The sequence below is a fragment of the Vulpes vulpes genome, chromosome 12 (assembly GCF_048418805.1).
Source record: "Vulpes vulpes isolate BD-2025 chromosome 12, VulVul3, whole genome shotgun sequence".
In the NCBI taxonomy this organism is placed as follows: Eukaryota; Metazoa; Chordata; class Mammalia; order Carnivora; family Canidae; genus Vulpes; species Vulpes vulpes.
The window spans coordinates 47,141,888-47,160,458 of NC_132791.1; the positions used below are offsets into that span (position 1 = coordinate 47,141,888).

At 35.7% G+C, this 18,571-nt stretch overlaps 1 protein-coding gene across 3 annotated transcripts in view; it reads right to left on the reverse strand.

Annotated features, from left to right (window-relative positions):
• UHRF2 (ubiquitin like with PHD and ring finger domains 2) overlaps positions 1-18,571 on the reverse strand; it is a 77,869-nt gene that overhangs the window by 22,142 nt on the left and 37,156 nt on the right. For all 3 annotated transcript variants that reach the window (XM_026001363.2, XM_026001364.2, XM_072728401.1), the window contains 4 exons: positions 7,316-7,425; positions 4,547-4,733; positions 706-829; positions 332-439 (listed from right to left, as the gene is read on the reverse strand). In XM_026001363.2, the coding sequence (XP_025857148.1) occupies positions 332-439; positions 706-829; positions 4,547-4,733; positions 7,316-7,425 (529 nt within the window). The remainder of the gene's footprint in view (positions 1-331; positions 440-705; positions 830-4,546; positions 4,734-7,315; positions 7,426-18,571) is intronic.

An 18,571-nucleotide genomic window follows, 5' to 3' on the forward strand; every position in this document is an offset into this window, starting at 1 on the left:
CTTCAATGACATTAAATAAGAACTTACATAAAGAAAAAAAAATTTAATATTTTCAAATATTAAATTCTTAGCCAAAAAAAAATCCTCTAGAAAGCTTAACAATAATGTTAACTTTCAGAACATTAAAACTAAGTGATGAAAAGGCATAGGTGATGCCTAATTCCATAATGTATGGCCCTCTGTCTTAAAGTATAAGGAAGAGCTTACACATCCTATAGAGAATCTTTCATTCTAACACTATTTAGTCCACTTGTAATCAATAGATATTAACAATGCTACAGTTTTAACTATCTCCAACTTCACCCTTTCAAAAAGCCAATATAAAACATACCTGAACTCTAAATCTCCATGTCGATCCAACAGGAATCCCAGGAATAGGTCCATAATGATTAGAAGGAACAATAGTACATTCTCTAGTGCGACCAACACAGGCCATTCCCTACAAGTTAACAAATAAGCTGTTTGAGAAACTAGTTATGTCAAATATTAAAGCCCTTAGTTCCCATAAAATGAGAATAAAACAGAAACCTACTGATATAATTAACATAACAGTTATAGCAAAAGTAAACAATACAGTAATTTATTAATCTTTTTGAGATAGAAAATGTAATTTATATCACTACTACTGTTGGTATTGAAACGTTATAACTTGCATTATAGTTATAAATGTTACAACTAGGAGGAAAAGGAGAATTTCTTCTTTACCCTGCCCCAGTCTCTCCGGCTTTCGGTACTAGCTGATGGCATCTTTGCTTTCTTTTTACTCATCTTGAGTCCTTCACCAGCCTTTACAACCTCACTGGAATCAGTTTTACAGGAAGGACAATACCTTTAAAAGAAAAAGGAATTTTGATAATACCATATTATTAAAGCAGTGACAGAATGGCCTTTCTAGGTCAGAACAAATTTTAAGATGTAATACTTGGTGCATATCACAGATCTTCAGGTGGCATTTAAATATTAAACTTTTCAAAATATTTACATGGTTAAGCTAGCAGGAAAAGAACCCCAAACCAAAACCTTATCATTCCTTTAAAGAATGTAAAAGATTATTCAAAAGCCAGACAAAGCTGTCCAACTCAAATAGTACTATAAACTCTGATCTTATCATTAACCTGGAGAACAGAATTTATTCATTTGAAGTTCCTAATTATTAACACAGAAGTAGCAAGAATAGATGATCCTAGACTGAATATTTAATGATGCAAATGAATTGGTTACATCTCCATCGAAAACGGTTATTAAAACTCTCAAAGTCAAAAATGTATAATCTATCAGATGTAATATACAGGATCCAAGGATGCTTGTTTATATTAGCCTTATCTCTAGGTTCTATTTTAATTCCTATACTTTTTGTCTTTTAGCCTATTTGCAGTTGGTCACACTACTATAATTTATCATTATGAGCTACCTTAAATCATTCCTAAAAAGCAAAGTATAAATAAGTCTGTAGAATCAGATGAAGCTGCCTATATCACCAAGGAATGCAAACTTGAACAAAGATCAACTGGCCACTGCCCCCCTCATTAATCGTTAATGTGCCTATGCTTTCCGTTTTAATTATTTTTCCATATAGTCTCTAGAGCAAAAAAGACATCTATGCCCACCAGTAATTCTGACTGCTTAATTACAAAATATTTTGTTTAGTACTAGAGGAAAGAAAACCTAATTCTGTCCCTGATTCTAAGAAAATTAATTAGGTTGTAATATATAGATGCAAAATCAAGGCAAAAAATTAAAATACAGAAGGTAATAAATATTATTAAGTAAAACCCCTTCTAATTGGGAAATCAGGAGGCTTCAAAAAATTAATTTGTTCTTAAGACTAGATTTTACCCAATGTGCTAACCTCTAAAACTATAATTTCATCAGTGCGTGTAGGGGCAAAGCAGATACCATTTCTGGTGAGAAAATTAGTTCAGAGGTTGAACATGTGAACAACTGGATTTGGAGAAATAAAAAAGATATATCAGGCACCATTTTGGTGCTGGGGATAACTGATCAGAATGTTTGTACAGAGTAAAGAAAACTAGTACATATAGTGAAACACTTTCAGAAAGTTCTATAAAGGAGATACATCAGGGTTATGTGGGTGCTAAGAGTGATTAGAAATAGTATGTGTTATTATTTTTTTGTATATTTTTTTAATTGGAGTTCGATTTGCCAACACACAGTAAAACACCCAGTGCTCATCCGGTATGTGTCTTTAGATAGAGTAGTTTGAGGTGCTATTACAGTTAAGACCAAAGGAAATCAGTCCTATGAAGAAGCCAGGGAGTGCATTATGGGCAAACAGACATCATCAAGTAGGAAAGTCCTGAGAATGGTATGCTTGAAAAACATAAAGGTGGGTGGGTCTGAAGTTTAGCAAAATAAACTGCACAGAAATAAGCAATGAGGTTATACAGCAGGCAGGGCCAAGTCTGAAGAAAACCTAAGCACATGCCATCTCAGTGCAAGAGGAAGACATGAGGGGGTTTTAGAGAGAGGAGTAACCTGATTCAGGACTTAATAAGATCGTGCTGCTATGGGAGAAAGAATAGCTGGTAAAGCAATGCACAGTCAGGCATTTATTATGCAGTTTCAGGGAAGTGCTGGTTTGGACTGAAGGGGGAGAGTGGAGAAAGAGGACAGAGAATTGACAAGACCTACTCATGTATTAGATGTACAATACATGAGGAGGATGAAGAGAGAATCAAACATGAAGTTCAGCTTTTCAGCCTGAGTAAGTAGATAATTACAGCATTTACTGAAGACTGAGGAAGAAGCAGGATTTTAGGGGATGTGTTTATGGAAATCAAGATCTCCACTTGGACTAATCTTGTGATGCCCATGAAGTAAACAGTTGAATGAATACAGGAATAGAGAGCTCAGGGAAGATTAGATACAAGGATCTTGAAAAATTTAAAACCTTGTTAGCTTGATATTTAAAGTCTCATGACTGGAGGAGGTCATCCAGGGAACAAGCACGGAGACAAAAAGCCAAGTGAGTAGTGCTATGGAAAACTCAAATCTGATAGGAGAAAACAGAAGGACAGGCCAAGTGAGTATGATGAAAATTAGGTCATATGGTATCATACAACCTATAAAGACAGGGAGCTGAGAAGTACAAGTAACAAAAGGACCTAGAAGTGACCACTGGATCTGGCAACACAGAAAGTGTCTTGGAGGCTAACATAAATACAGAGTAGCTGTGGAAGGAAAGTCCAACTGGAGAGCCAAGGTATGAATGGGAAGAGAGGAAGTAGAAATCAATGCAGAGAGCTCTTCAGAAGCTTTGCCATAAAAGGAAGCAAAGAAATGGGATGAAGAGAAGAGGGTCTGTGTGTTTGGAATACAATAGATTCCAGGATACTAATGAGAATGACCCACTAATGGCAATTTGAGAACTACAGTAGTGAAGTTCCTGAAAATGTAAAGTTATGGAACTGTGAGAGCAGGTAGAGGAGTTTACACTGTAAAGAAGAACTATCCTAAACAGAAATAAAAAGTAAAATAATGAGACTTTAGAGGAAATATAATTACAGTTTATAGATGGTAAAATTCAATTGATGACCATGCAAGGTAGAGGTAGGGAATGAAAGGACTGAGTTATATGCCTTCCCTTCTCCCACCCTTACAGCCTCTGTGGTAATACAGTAACCACCTTCCCAGCAGGTGGGGAGAGGCCAAAGGAATGAAAACAATCTATTCTTCACAGTCATACCAGGTACCCAATTGTGAGGTTATTACAGGCACACCTCATTTTATGGCACTTCACAGATACTGTGTTTGTTTTTTTATATATATAAATTGAATTGCACACAATGTAGTGAGAGCACTGGGTACTACATGACTGATGAATCAATCACTGAATTCTACCTCTGAAACTAATAATACATCATATGTTAACTGAATTTAAATTTAAAAAATTAAAAAGTGTAAGAAATGAAAATAATAAAATAACTGGGGGGGGGGGGGGGGTAGATGGGACCACCCACAAAGGCTTTCCCAGTTGAAGTCATAATTAAGTGAGAACTTGAAGGATAAATATCATCCTGAAGGTTAAGCAAAGATGAAAATGCTTCCAAGAGAAAATGTGTCAAGTGTAAAAGCCCAGAGGAGAGAAAGAATACAACTTACTTAAGGAGCTGAAAGATATTTAATCTGGCCAGAGTATAGAACATTTGGGAAAATGAAAGAGGAAAATGACAAGAAATAGATCTGGAGAAATCAACTAAAAAAGTATTTTGCAAGGCCCTGTAGGGCGATATAAAGCCTCTAAAGTAAAGGAGTTAACACAATCAGATTTGCATTTTTGAAAGAATACAGACTCATTATTAGAAGAAGGACTGCAAGGATTGAAAAATGGAGCTACAGATCAGTTCACAAGCTGTTGTAATAACCAAATAAAGTTGTCAATGCCAAGTAACCACTGGCTATAAAAGTTTTAAGATCTTTAATACACATTATATATCTTCAGAAATTTCCTTTTGGTGGTTCAAATACATATTTCACATTCAATTCTTAACACAGTAACAACAACAAAAAACCCTGATGATCATACCAGTACTCCTCTTCAGGGACCTTATCCAAAGGTGGATTCAGGCAGTAAATATGATAGGCCATGTTACATTCATCACATAGAAGCTGCATGTTGGGTTCCTGTTTTCCACCACATATATGACAGGAGCAAGAACGGCAGTTCTTATTTGGATCTCCACCACAAATGTCACACTCAGGATCATTTTTCCCTATTAATAAAATTGTAACAAGCCCAGTCTTAAGATAATTTTTACATCTATGAATCTTATAAAGAAAAACACATAAAATAGCAGACAGCTTTTTTAATGAATAGGGAAAAACTACAAAGAATAATCAAGAGTGAGACTTTAAGAATAAATGCCTGAGCTTCATTCTATACTTGTATACTCTTGCCTTTAAAATTTGTGTTGACTCGACTGAAAGTTCCAGGGGCAATGCAGTGAACTCACCAGGGCACCAAAAGGTATCTTTAAATTTCACAGGAATACAACATTCTGTGGAGCAAAGTTGTTTGGATCAAACTATTTAATACATGGAACTATTAAATACCATGTATTCTCCTCAGACCTAAACCTTTCCTTGAGTGGGCTAACCTAGGAGGAGGAGGACTGATTTTGTTAAGAGTAAGCAAGCCCATTTTGAATCCCATTCAAGCTATGCCCCCAACACACTTTTTAGCAGTAACAGAAATAGCATTTCTAAACTCAGTTGATTTTTATCTTATTTGTCAACTGATTCAGAACTCTGGCAAGTGAGAGGTGTAGCATTTATTACCCCCCCTAAACTATCTAAATACAAACACCTTTGTCAAAGTGTTCCCTTGAAATTCTAAAATATACATATGCACATGAAAAAATCTTCATGTTTGTAATACCAAAAATCAAATTTAAATGTCTAAAGAGAAATGGCTGGAAAGATTTTATTAAAAATAAGGTAAGTTTACAAGAACTATAACACAGAGGTAATAAGATATCTAAAATTCAAAAAGGAAACTGCAGAAATTTTATTTTTAATACACAAAGATGAATTATGTAGATAATGGAAGATGTCTACAATGATATACATTGCTAGGGTGATTACATCCTAGGAGTCTTATATTTAAATTACTATTGTTCTAGATTTTGAATTTCTGACAAATGTACACAATACATTTGTAAGGAAATTTACCGTATTTGAGCTGATCTGGCAAATATGTGAGAAATGGGGAATCATATGGGGGGGAAAAAGAGGGGGAGGGGAAAGGCATGGATTTCAGTACTCTCTTTGAATGGTCACTGCTATTCTTGCTAATGAATGGCAGATGATAACTCTGTTTCATTTCCACTAAGGGAGCCATGATAACATATAAGTAATGGATGCATAAGAGATCTACAAACATGCCTTTGACGTGTAGATTTCTGGTATGGAGACTGATGTGATCAAAGACAGTCTGGCTGTGGCTTTGAAATGATTTCTTTACATACAAGTTTAAAGTTGTGGCTATTCTGTAATTAGTATTAGGCAGAGGAGAGATATGGACAATGAGAGAGAGCAGAATACATGCAGATGTAACTGAGAGAGAACAAAGACAAAATAACCCTCATCTATCTTGGTTTTCTATTGTGTTTTACTGAGAATGACTAAGTCACATTACATTGGTTTACTCAGGGACACCGGGGTGGCTCAGTTGGTTAAGCATCTGACTCTTGATTTCAGCTCAGGTCATGATCTCTGGGTTGTGAGATGGAGCCCTGCTTCAGGCTCCAGGCTCAGGGGGGAGTCTGCTTGAGAAATTCTCTTTCTCTGCCCTTACCACACCCCTGCACTCTAAAAAATAAAATAAATAAGTTTAAAAAAAAAAAAAGAAGAAAGAAAGAAAGAAATAGGTGTACTTAAGTTACCTTTACTTCTAGGATATAATCATACAAGTCCTCATACAGAGTATGCCTGAAGGTTCTTAATTCAAATCTAGATCTATCAGCGCTGCAGTCTCAAAAAAAAATATCGTCTTGCTGTAATCTTGCAATATTAAACAAAAGGCTTTAGTTGGGAGTATTTTTCTAAAGTAATACTAAGATATTGAGGCTTGTGGCTGGCTCAGTTGGTAGAGCATGCGACTTTTGATCTTGGGGTTGTAAGTTTGAGCCCCACGTTGTCTGTAGAGATTACTTTAAAAAATCTTTAAAAAATTAAATATACTAGATATTGACATATGGCACAAAGCCAATAAATTGCTTCCCACAAAAAATCCAGAATTAATAGAGTATGAGACAGTAATCTATTTGGAAAGATAGTGGTTGAACCATGACTTAAGATCCAGAATCTAGTCTGTTATCAACTAGCTACAGGATATTAAGCAAATACAATATGTACAATGAAAAGGTAGGGCTACATTCTAATATTCTTACAATTGTTTAAACTTCATTTATTACCTCCTAGAAATTCAAGGCTCAACGATCCATTACTATCAGTCAGACTCTATCTACTCATATAAAATAGGTCTCATTATGAAAAATCAATCTTAGGTAGTCACAAAATTACTAAATGGGTTATTTGGATAGAATCTACAATCAAGGAACCAAGAAAATGTCAATAAAATGCCGAGAAAATATTTTTTTGAAAACAAATTTTGCCATTTGAGAAAACTCCATTAAATCCATTAAACCAAAATGGATCTTGCATCAAAATTATTGTCTTGAAAATGTTTGTATGATCTACAAGTTTTATATTTTCTCAAAAGTTATTTCCTGGGTGGTTAAAATACCAACCAAATACAACATATGTACTCTAAATCCACAAGAAAAATCCATACTTAAAAACTTTCCATCTGCCAACGACAGGGGATGAGCTCCAGGTTTCTCGATCTTAAATATTTCATTTACGAATCTTATCTGGCAGTCATTTAGTTTTCCTTCAGAACCCCTGTTTAAAAAAAGAAGAAAAGTTAAATTTTGCCAGCAAAATCTAAGCCATATACAAACAATTAAGAGTCATTTGGGAAACCCACTGAACTTTGTTGATTTAAAATTGGGATTGTAGCTATTCTAATCACTTTGAGCTATTGTTTCCAATGGCAGGAAAAGTCCAACAGTGATTAGTTACTATTCAAAGTTAAGTGTAATTTTAGTGTAATATTAGGAAAAAAGTTACAGACTTCACCAAGCAAGATAATGGCTTGAATTGGTTATCTAGTAAATTTAAACACTAGATGAAATGATTATCAACCAAAATAAAAGATTTCTTTACAACATATTTCTAGTAAATATAATCTCTGGGTAAAAAGAGGACATTAAAATGAAAAGTCCTTCAGATACTAAGTCATATTCAATATTTTGTATTGAATTTACACCTGCTTGCATATGCTTCTTCAAAGTTTCCTGCTATTATTATGGATATTATATATAGATTTCTCCTTTTACTCTGTCAACTTTGGTTATAGATTTAGGATTTTTTTTTAAATTTTATTTATTTATTCATGAGAGAGAGAGAGAAAGAGAGAGAGAGAGGGAGAGAGAGGCAGAGACACAGGCAGAAGGAGAAGCAGGCTCCACGCAGGGAACCCAACATGGGACTCAATCTCAGGTCTCCAGGACAGGCCCCTGGGCCCAAGGCAGTGCCAAACTGCTGAGCCATCCGGGCTGCCCTAGATTTAGGATTCTTAAATCATCTTGTGAAATGTCTCTACCTCTAGAAATACATTCTGTATCACAAGTGTACTTTTTTGGGGGTTAGAATGTGCGTGAACTTTTACATATTTTCACATGCAACACTTTTAAAACTTTTAATGTCAAATATTCACAAATGCAGACAACTGCATAAATGTATATAGCTTAATCAGTTATAAGGTATACATCCTGTAGTCACCAACCATGAGGAGACAGAACAGTTTACCTCAGAAGCCCTTGACAAGCTCCCTCCCAATATCAATCTCTTTTATTCCAGGAGTTATATTTACCTTAATTTTCCTCAGTTTTACCACCTGTCTTCCTAAGCATATCATATAGCTTTGCCTGTGTTTTAGAGACTATCAATTACCCACATTAGCTTTTTCTTTACAACCTGAAGAACCATCACCATTTGTCCTATAGAGTTGCCTCTATATTTTATCTGACAGTCAAGTCTTTTTTTTTTTTTTTTTTTTTTTAAATTTTTATTTATTTATGATAGTCACAGAGAGAGAGAGAGAGAGAGAGAGAGGCAGAGACACAGGCGGAGGGAGAAGCAGGCTCCATGCACCGGGAGCCTGACGTGGGATTCGATCCCGGGTCTCCAGGATCGCGCCCTGGGCCAAAGGCAGGCGCCAAACCGCTGCGCCACCCAGGGATCCCTGACAGTCAAGTCTTATCTTGATTTTGGTATTTGCATTCCCAAAGCATAATTTAAGTAGATTTTTTTTTGATATTTGTATTTTCAGTAAATTGATAGCTGTATCCAGAGTAGAGGTTGAAAACCCTGTTCCACTGCCTGTTTTTTAAATAAAGTTTTACTGCAATATAGCTACACCTAACTCACTTATGTATTCTCTATGGTTGGTTTTGTGCTACAATGGCAGAGTTGAGTAGTTGTGACAGTGGAGACCATTTGGCTGTCAAAGGTTAAAACTACTATCTGGCCCTTTTTGCCAATCCTTGCATTTAAGAAATGTTTCATCAAATCCAGATTCATGTTTTGGTGATTTATAGGTCTATTAGGAAGCACCCAGTTAATTTAGTTGTCTTTTCCTATGATGACAGCAGCTATCTATACTCAATGCTAAGATTAATTCACCGGGGTTTAAAGTGTTGATGTTCTAGTTCTAGCATTCCTTTCTCATTTATTTGCTAAAATTCCATAAAAGGAAACTTGACTCCATCAATTATTTGGTGACTCAGTGATACATCATATAAAAAATATGGATTAAGTGCTTTCTTTGGCAACTTTAATAAACAGCCTCTAATGTCCTATATAGGTGACCAATGAGTTTCTTCTATATTACTAAGAATTCACATACATACTTGAGGTGCTTCAATCCAACATAGTTATCTTCTTTGTTGATGTTCCAACTATCTTGGACCAATAGGAACTTCCAGTTGACTCCCAATCTTTCTAACAACTTAGCAGCCTGTGGGTTTCCATGTTATCCCTAAGACAAGATGTGCCAAGTTCATCTTGCACATTTTCTGTCTCTACCCTGGAGTCCTATCTATAAGGAAGCCCAGTTTCTTTTGGGTGGAAATAATATTTCAAAATACTTCAGGCACTAGAAAAACTTAGTGCAACTGGGCTGATCACCTTGAGGTGGACAGAGCTACAAAATTTAAACATATACAGGAATATACATACAAAATACTTCATGAGTTCACACAAATATTTTGTTCAAATTCAGGACCAAAGGGCAAATATACTTTTTATAAAACAATTATGTCTCTCTTTCTCCTTTCTCCCCCAATTAGAAAAAAGTAGTTATCAAAGACACCAGGGATGTCTAAATTAGAATGCTACAAATACTTCTTTGCCTTATCCTACATTACACACAGGACATTCTTACCAGTTGTCATGATTACTGAAAACAGTTTTAAATTCTCTTGTGTATTTCTGCCATCTTACAGTTGTATCTATGATGTCAGATCATATAATCCTTACATACTATACTTTCTCCTTTATATACCTCCTTTAGTCCTTACTTCTAAATGTAAAAATATTTTTTAATGTTTGTCACTACTCTTTAGGTCAAATTTTCTTCAATTATCTTGATGGCCTGAAGCTAATTCTCTAGAACATTCCCCAGGAAGTGTCCATGAGAACAGCTCCCCTAGTTCTTCCAAGTTAATGATGGGGTCTCCAACCTTTATTCTGAAGGCCAGTTTAGCTACACTTAAAATCCTTGGTTCGGGATCCCTGGGTGGCGCAGCGGTTTAGCGCCTGCCTTTGACCCAGGGCGCGATCCTGGAGACCCGGGATCGAATCCCACGTCGGGCTCCCGGTGCATGGGGCCTGCTTCTCCCTCTGCCTATGTCTCTGCCTCTCTCTCTCTCTCTCTGTGTGCCTATCATAAAAAAAAAAAAAAAAAAAAAAAAAAAAATCCTTGGTTCATCTTTTCTCGACTCATGCATGTCTTTCTGGGAGACTCTCCTTAAAAGGAATGAGGATTAACATACTTACTTTTTTTTTTCCCCTTTTCTTCTAACTTAATATAATTTTAAAAAGGTGTTGATGTCAAATTACATATCTCTTGAACCCCTAGAGGGTATAATTTACTTAGCTCTACTAGTTCACAGCTACCAAGTTCCATAGAACTCACTTTTTTTAATTGTTATTTTTTTTGAGAAGTATTCAAAACCATAGTAGCTAAAATCTAATTTGACAAAAAAGCAAGTAAGTAGTTGTCTGGGGCCAATGCTGATGGTAGTGGTGAAATCCAACGAAACCCGAAGGAACTTCCTGAGATGATGAAAAGGTTATCTTGATTATCGTGGTGATATGGCTATATACACTTGCCAATATTCACTTAAAATATTACATATTGCTTCATGTAAATTATGCCCCAAATTATTTTTTTAAAAAAAGGTACTATGGAAGCTTACTTTTTGAAATCTCCTAGCTCTATTCTCCTTCCCTATTTTTAACTAAATCTTTTTTCTTTTGTCTTCATTGTCCCTATTCTAGTCAATTTGGATTGCATTTCCAGTAGTTTTTCTGTATGGGGCTTTGTCCTGAATAGTTTTAGCTAGATTATTTTGAGAGCTCGCTGGACTCTAATCCTTTCAAAATCTTACTGCACACTGCTTGTACTCATCTAAACTGGTGTGCATACCCCTTTTAGCTTTAGTCTTTGCTGTCACATAACGAGTCATCCTCAAACTAGCAGCTTAAGACAAAAATTACCTCATAGTTTCTGTGAATTGGGTATTTGGGAGTAGCACAGCTGGGTAGTTCTCGCTCAAGATCTTGCACAAAGTTTCAGTCACGCTGTTGACCAGAGTTGCGATATCTAGATCTAAAGGCTCAAATAGGGCAAGACCACCAGGATGTATGAATCCTCACAACACAGCAGCTGGCTTCCCCAAAAGAATTGACCTGGGAGAGCCCAAAATGGAAGCTTCAATGTTTTTATAACTGAATCTTGGAAGTGGTAAACCAACACTTCTGCCATATTCTACTGGTCACAAGAATAACCCTAAAGAAAGATGTGGGAGGGCACGGTGTGAATATTTGAAGTAGGAATCACTGGGGGTCATCTTGAGAGATGGCCACCATAGTTGCTCTTCTCAAAACCGTTTGCTCAACTAGTTTTATTATTTCAGAGTTCTTGGGTCCAGCATATATCCTATAGTTACCCTTTCCTACCTCTTGCACAGGTACTGATACCACATTGGTCTTGTAGTTTTCAGCTATTTATCCCACCAGCTATTTTGATGTTTGTAGGGGATACTATAAATACCCTGAATGGTTAAAGATGTTGCCCATGAGATTTGGATTAGATATTTTAGTTGCCCTATATGTTTGCATAGGGACATTCAGGGAGATTAAAAACCTATGCTGTTGTCATCTACCTGGAATTCCATCTATCCTTGTAATTTTAACTTGTGTGACTTCATATTTTAAGGAGTCTTTTGCATAAACAGCATATGAGTTTTGTTTTTGTTTTAATCCTGTTGATTTTTGTGTTTACCAGTAATATCTAGCTCACTTTTAGTTAATATAAGTGGCTGACATTTGGGTTTATTTCTACTCTTTTGCTATGTTTTCTATTTTACCTACCCTTTTGTTTCTTTTACTCTTCTTAACTGCCTGCTTTTTGATTAGTCCATTTCACCCTATTAATTTGTTAATAGCTTAATATTTACATAATTTTAATGACTAAAATTTTATTTTAATAATTTTATTAATATATTTTAATTTAGTGGTTCTTAGAGAATATACCATGTAAATAAACCTTAGAAATCAATCTAAGTTTAATTTCACTACTTCCTTGATGTCAGAATTTCATAGCTTCATTTTTCAACCCCCATCTTTTGCATGGTTGTCATGCATTTTATTCTACACAAACTTTACTACTGTTGTGAATAGTCTTGTCTGTACTTACTCATATAGTTATCCTTCCTCTGTTCTTTCATTCCTTCCTGTATTTCCATGTTTCTATCTGAGATCACCTTCCTTCTGTCTACAGAACTCTTGAGTATTTTAGGGCAAGTCTGTTGGTACTGAATTCTTAGGTATGGTTTGATTACCAAAAAATGAAGCCAAGATAGAAATTTCTAATGAAAACAGGTAACATCTCTGAGTTTTTTTTAGCAGTGTTTCAGATGCTGTTCCATTGTGTTCTTTTTTTTTTTTTTTTTTTTTAAATGTTTTTTTTTTTTTTTTTGTTTTTTTTTTTTTTTATGATAGTCACAGAGAGAGAGAGAGGCAGAGACATAGGCAGAGGGAGAAGCAGGCTCCATGCACCGGGAGCCTGATGTGGGATTCGATCCCGGGTCTCCAGGATCGCGCCCTGGGCCAAAGGCAAGCACCAAACCACTGCGCCACCCAGGGATCCCATTGTGTTCTATAGCTAATATTATTTCTAATAAAAACAAAAGGAACATGAGCTGAGTTTTCATCTTTAGTTTTCAGCAGCATTATTGCAATATGCCGCTGTGTTTTCTTTGTATTTATCCTGCTTAGGGTTCACAGGACTTCAATCTGGGCTAAAAGCTAGAAATTTCAAAAGTAGGATGATTTTCAAATATCGTTTCACCCTTCTCTTCTTCAGGAACCACAAATAGATGTAATGCATATCTTTCACAAGGTCCCATACGTTCAACAGTTTTTTCTGTTGTTTCTCCTAGTTTTTTCCAGGTTTCACAATTTGGATATTTTTCACTGACTTGCCTTTGAGTTCACTACTATCTTCTACTGTCAAGCCAATTTAATGAAGTCTTACTTTCAGATATTGTATTTTTTAGTTCTAGAGTGATTTCACAGATTCCATGTGATTAGAGATTCCAATTCTCAGTTGAAATTCATCTTCTCATCTATTTTCTGGAGCATATTAATCATAATTATTCTAAAACCCGTCTGGTAACTTGAGTTATCAAGATTTTTTTTTTTTTTTTTTAAGGATTTTATTTGAGAGAGAGAGAAAGCACAAGTGGGCAGAGGGAGAGGGAGAAACAGACTCCTTGCTGAGCAGGGAACCTGACTCTGAGCCTCAATCCCAGGACCCTGGGATCATGACCTGAGCAGAAGGCAGACGCTTGATGACTGAGCCACCCAGGTGCCCCAAGATAAGCTTCATTTTTATTGTTGTTTTTTTCTTCTAGTTTTTGATTATGTAGACCTGTCGTCTTTTGGAAGCATGTTTTTGGCTTCATGGCAGGATGAATATAAAGAAAACACAATGGCATATTGTGAATAACGCTGCTGAAAAACAATAAAAACAAAGAGAATATGAACTAAGTTTTCACCAGAAACAATGTAAACTAGAATACAATGGAACAGCATCTGAAAACACAAAAAATTCTTTAGAAATACATTTCTAATGAAAACAGTTTGAAAAAAATAAAAAAAAGAAGAAGAAGCCAAGATAAAGATGTTACCAAACCAAACTTAAAATTCAGTATTATAAATATAAAACATTCAGATGTTTCTATGCCATAGGAGGGAGCAATCTTCCTTCTGATGGGGAGATAATATGGTGTTTCAACATCTTAATCAGCAACCACACTGAGGCAAGGCTCGTTTACAGTCTTGGTAAGGCTTAGTCTACACATCCACAGTTTTCAACTAAGAGCCTTTTTTGTATACTCTGTGGGACCATTCCAACCACCAGTGATCCCAAAATCCATGTTTGCTTTCTAAGACTGCTGAAAATTCCACTATCCTGTTTACCTAAATTTTTAGCCTCCCTGCTCAGCAAAATGCCAGTATTCAGCAAAAGTCATGTGAAGAAAACAGGTCATCCCAATTAACTGCCCAAAGCTCTGATTTCTGTCTCTACCATGCCCCTAGTTGCTTTAAACTACATCTGCTCTGCATCCATTACTAGCAAAGTTCCCAGGGCAAAAAGCAACTATAAAAACCAACTAACTGCCTTCTAAAGTTCTTTCCATTCCAGAGTCCTAGGCCCTGTAGTTCTCCTTGCCTCTCTGTTGCCTTCAAACAGATGATAATGATATTCAATCTGGATCTTCTGTAAAAATGCTAATCACTGCCAGCTATTCCATTCTACCTGGAAACACAAACCTTCCATGTACTTCATTAGGTGCTTCAACAAATATCAAAAAAAGTTTCAAAACTAGAATCACTTGTTCACTTATTCACCTATCATTTTAGTTGAATGATTACCACTTCCTTTGCACAAAGCTGATGAAGTCCTAAGTCAAACACAAAAAAAATTTCCTTCAAGAAATACTATGAATCTAATAAACTGACAATTGTAAAATGCATTATTTTATGTACTACCAAAAAAGAAACTGGCCTGCAATGGGGTAGTCTAAGAAGAACTCCCAAAGTTGGTACTCTAAATGGAAGCCAACGATAATTTTATGAAATTATAAGAAAGAAAGAAGTTTGGAATGAGGGGCCTAAGAAGGACCTCCAAATAAAGCTAGAAAACTATATGGCTCTTGCTCTTCTCACAGATTAAGATAAGTAAATAAACTACCTTCCTGGTAGAGACAGAAAATAAACAGGTCAAAACAAATACCCCCCACACCCCCCACAAATGTCTATTTCAATTTTATCACTGGGTACAAGGAGAAAAAGTATCCCAAAAATTGAACAAGTTTTGCAGATATGAATTCATACTACCTGTGTGGTCTAAAGAAGCTCAAGCAGAGAATTTTAAGTTATTTGGTACTTGAGGTGCCTAGCAGAAGCAAACTGAAATCTCTGAAAGAACCCAACCTCAGGTGGCTCAGGGCATGATCCTAGGATGGCGTCCTGCATTAGGCTCCCCATAGAGAGCCTGCTTCTCCCTCTGTGCCTCTAATAAGTAAAATCTTAAAAAACAAAAAACAAAACCAAAAACCCAACCTCAGTTCAATAGTAGTTTTAAGATACATTTTGACATGTTAAAAAACAAAAACAAAAACACAAAATCTATCTCAGATTCTGTGAAACACTCTATTTACTGAATACTCATTATAACTAGTGCCTAGAACAGGGCCTGGCACACAACAGCTAACAAAAATCAGGGCATTAACATTTCAGTGGTATAACAGGCAGAATTATGGGTGCCCGAAATGTCTATGTCCTAAGTACGGAAACATGCGAATATTATGTTACACGGCAGAAGGGACTTTGTAGACATGATTAAGTTAATGACCTTGAGGGACGCCTGGGTGGCTCAGTGGTTGAGCATCTGCCTTTAGCTCAGGGCATGATCCCAGGTCCCAGGATCGAGTCCCACACTGGGCTCCCTGCAGAGTCTGCTTCTCTCTCATGAATACATCTTAAAAAAAAAAAAGTTAATGACCTTGAAATAGGATTATGCATGTAGGCCCAAGATAATTATAAGGGAACTTAAAAAGTAGGAGAGTCAGATATGTAATGTTAAAAAGGGAGGAAGTGGGCCATGGGCCAAGGAATTGGGGTACGGCCTCTAAAATCTGAAAAAGTCCAGGAAACAGATTCTCCTTTTGAGTCCCCAAAAAGTAACATCTCTTCTGACACTTTTAGCCTAGCGAAATTCGCACAAGACTTCTGACTTACAAACTATAAAATGATAAGTACTACTGTTTAAACCACTAAGTTTGTGGTAATTTATTGCAGCAAGAATAGGAAACACTACAAGTAGGCTAAGAGAAACCAGTGTTAGGTGATAATCAATGCCATAAAGAAAAAAAAAAAGAGTTAAGGAGACAATTCAAGGAATCTATGCTTGGTATGTGCATATATAATTTTATACATCAAGAAAGATGTTTTTTAAAGTGATGTCTGAACAAAGAACTGAGACAAGAGAGAGCAAACCAAATGAGTATCTATGCAGAGAACAAGCAGAGAAATGCAAAGGCTCTGAAGCAGACACAAGCTAATATATGTGATTAGGTATCACACGGCAGCCAATCTGGTTAAAATATAGTGAGCTTTGATTTATAACTTGATAAGGGACATCAGAATTGTGCTGTATAAGAATGTTAAAAATATCACTAAAGAGATTTGATGATAAACGAGTATAGATAAAATTTAGTAAATAAAACCTTATAAAAAAAAAAAGGCCCTGAAAATAAAGTACATCTGTAGTTTTAGTTTAAGCTTTAAATTATTTTGTTAAGGTGTACATGTGAATTATTTTCTTGTTAAGGAATTCAAATTCTTATAAATATCTAAACTAGTCTAACTTCATATGGTATTAAATGCAATATGCATCACAATAGTAACTGAACAAAGCATTCTGAAAAATGGATTTAAACTCCAAATTTTTGTTCTGAATTTTCCTCAAAGCTAAAATAGAAACAGAAAATAATACTAAATAGAATTTGATCACTAGACAGCTTAAGCATATTCAGTTTTTGGTACTCACAAATTAAAAATAGAAATGAGCATGAACTTTAACTCCAAGTTCCCTTATCAAATATCCGAGGCAGATTAAAAACCATGTCCTGTATTTACTTCTTACTTTGCACTTCCAATATAGTAGAGAATGTATCAAAGCTGAAGGTTAGTTATCTGTAAAAGCCTAATAAAACTTGTAAGCCTCTGATGGGGCAGATTAAAAAGGCACAAACTAAACTCAGGAATAAAAAAGAGAACATCACAATAAAGACTGCACACTAAAAGATGAAGTTAAATAAACTTATGACAATAAAGAAAATTTAGGTAAAATCAAGTTCCTAAAAAATAAAGTCATAAAAATCCTTCCCACAGGGCAGCCCGGGTGGCTCATTGGTTTAGCGCCACCTTCAGCCCAGGGCGTGATCCTGGAGACCGGGGATGGAGTCCCACGTCAGGCTCCCTCTGTGAAGCCTGCTTCTCCCTCTGCCTGGGTCTCTGCCTCTCTCTCTCTCTCTCTCTCCCATGAATAAATAAATAAAATCTTAAAAAAAAAAAAAAAAAAAAGAATCCTTCCCACAAGAAAACTCAGCCCAAGAGCGCTTTTACTGTGTAGCTCTACCAGTTAAGAGGACACAAAACCTCACCATAAGACAGAGACAGAATATTCATTCTATCTATTTTAATTATTTTTAAAAATCCGAGTAATTTGTGAAAGACAGCTAGATAGGAAAACTAACATGCAAATTTAACTCATTAACACAAATGCAAAAACCCCACAGGAAATTCTGTCAAAGCAAATCAGGACAGTATATCCCCAAAATGCTCATGTCAAATACTATAGTTATTGGTGAAATTTTGAAGTTTATTTCTTAGAGATAAAGGAGAAATCTCTTTCAACAATGTACTAAAGGGCAGCTGGTAAATAAAAAAAAATCAAAAGAAAAGACAAAAATGTTGCAGTTAAAAGATGCTTATTATAAAAATTCCAAAAAAGAACTACATGTAAATTAAAACTAGTAAATCTAGTAAGACTACTAGATCCAAGATCAAAGGTTACTTATAGGGGCACCTGGGTGGCTCAGTTGGTTGGGCAGCTGCCTTGGGCTCAGGTTGTGATGATGGGGTCCTGGGATTGAGCCCACAGTCAGGTTCCCTGATTAGCAGGGAGTCTCCTCCTCTTTCTCACTCTGCCCCACCCCTCTCATGCAGAGAGCAAATAAATAAAATATTTAAAAACAAATCAATAAACACAAAGGTTACTTATATATGAGTAACAGAAACAACAAAAAGAAAAATAGTATTTATAGGAACAAGTAGTATCTAAAGATAACAGAGTCATAAGATCAGATCTCTGGTGAGTATTAAATAAAATTCTACCATATAATTGCCATCACTCTATTTTGAACCTACAAAAACATTTTATACGGTTCAAGCTAATAAAAATATGATAAAAATACATTAAAGACCTAAATAAATGGAGAAAAAAAGCACATTCCTGGATTAGAGTCATCACAATACGTATTAAATTCCCAATGGTTTTTATATTTAAATTACCATGATGACTTGGAAAGTTCAAATGAAAGCACAGAGACCTAAGAAAACAGAACTA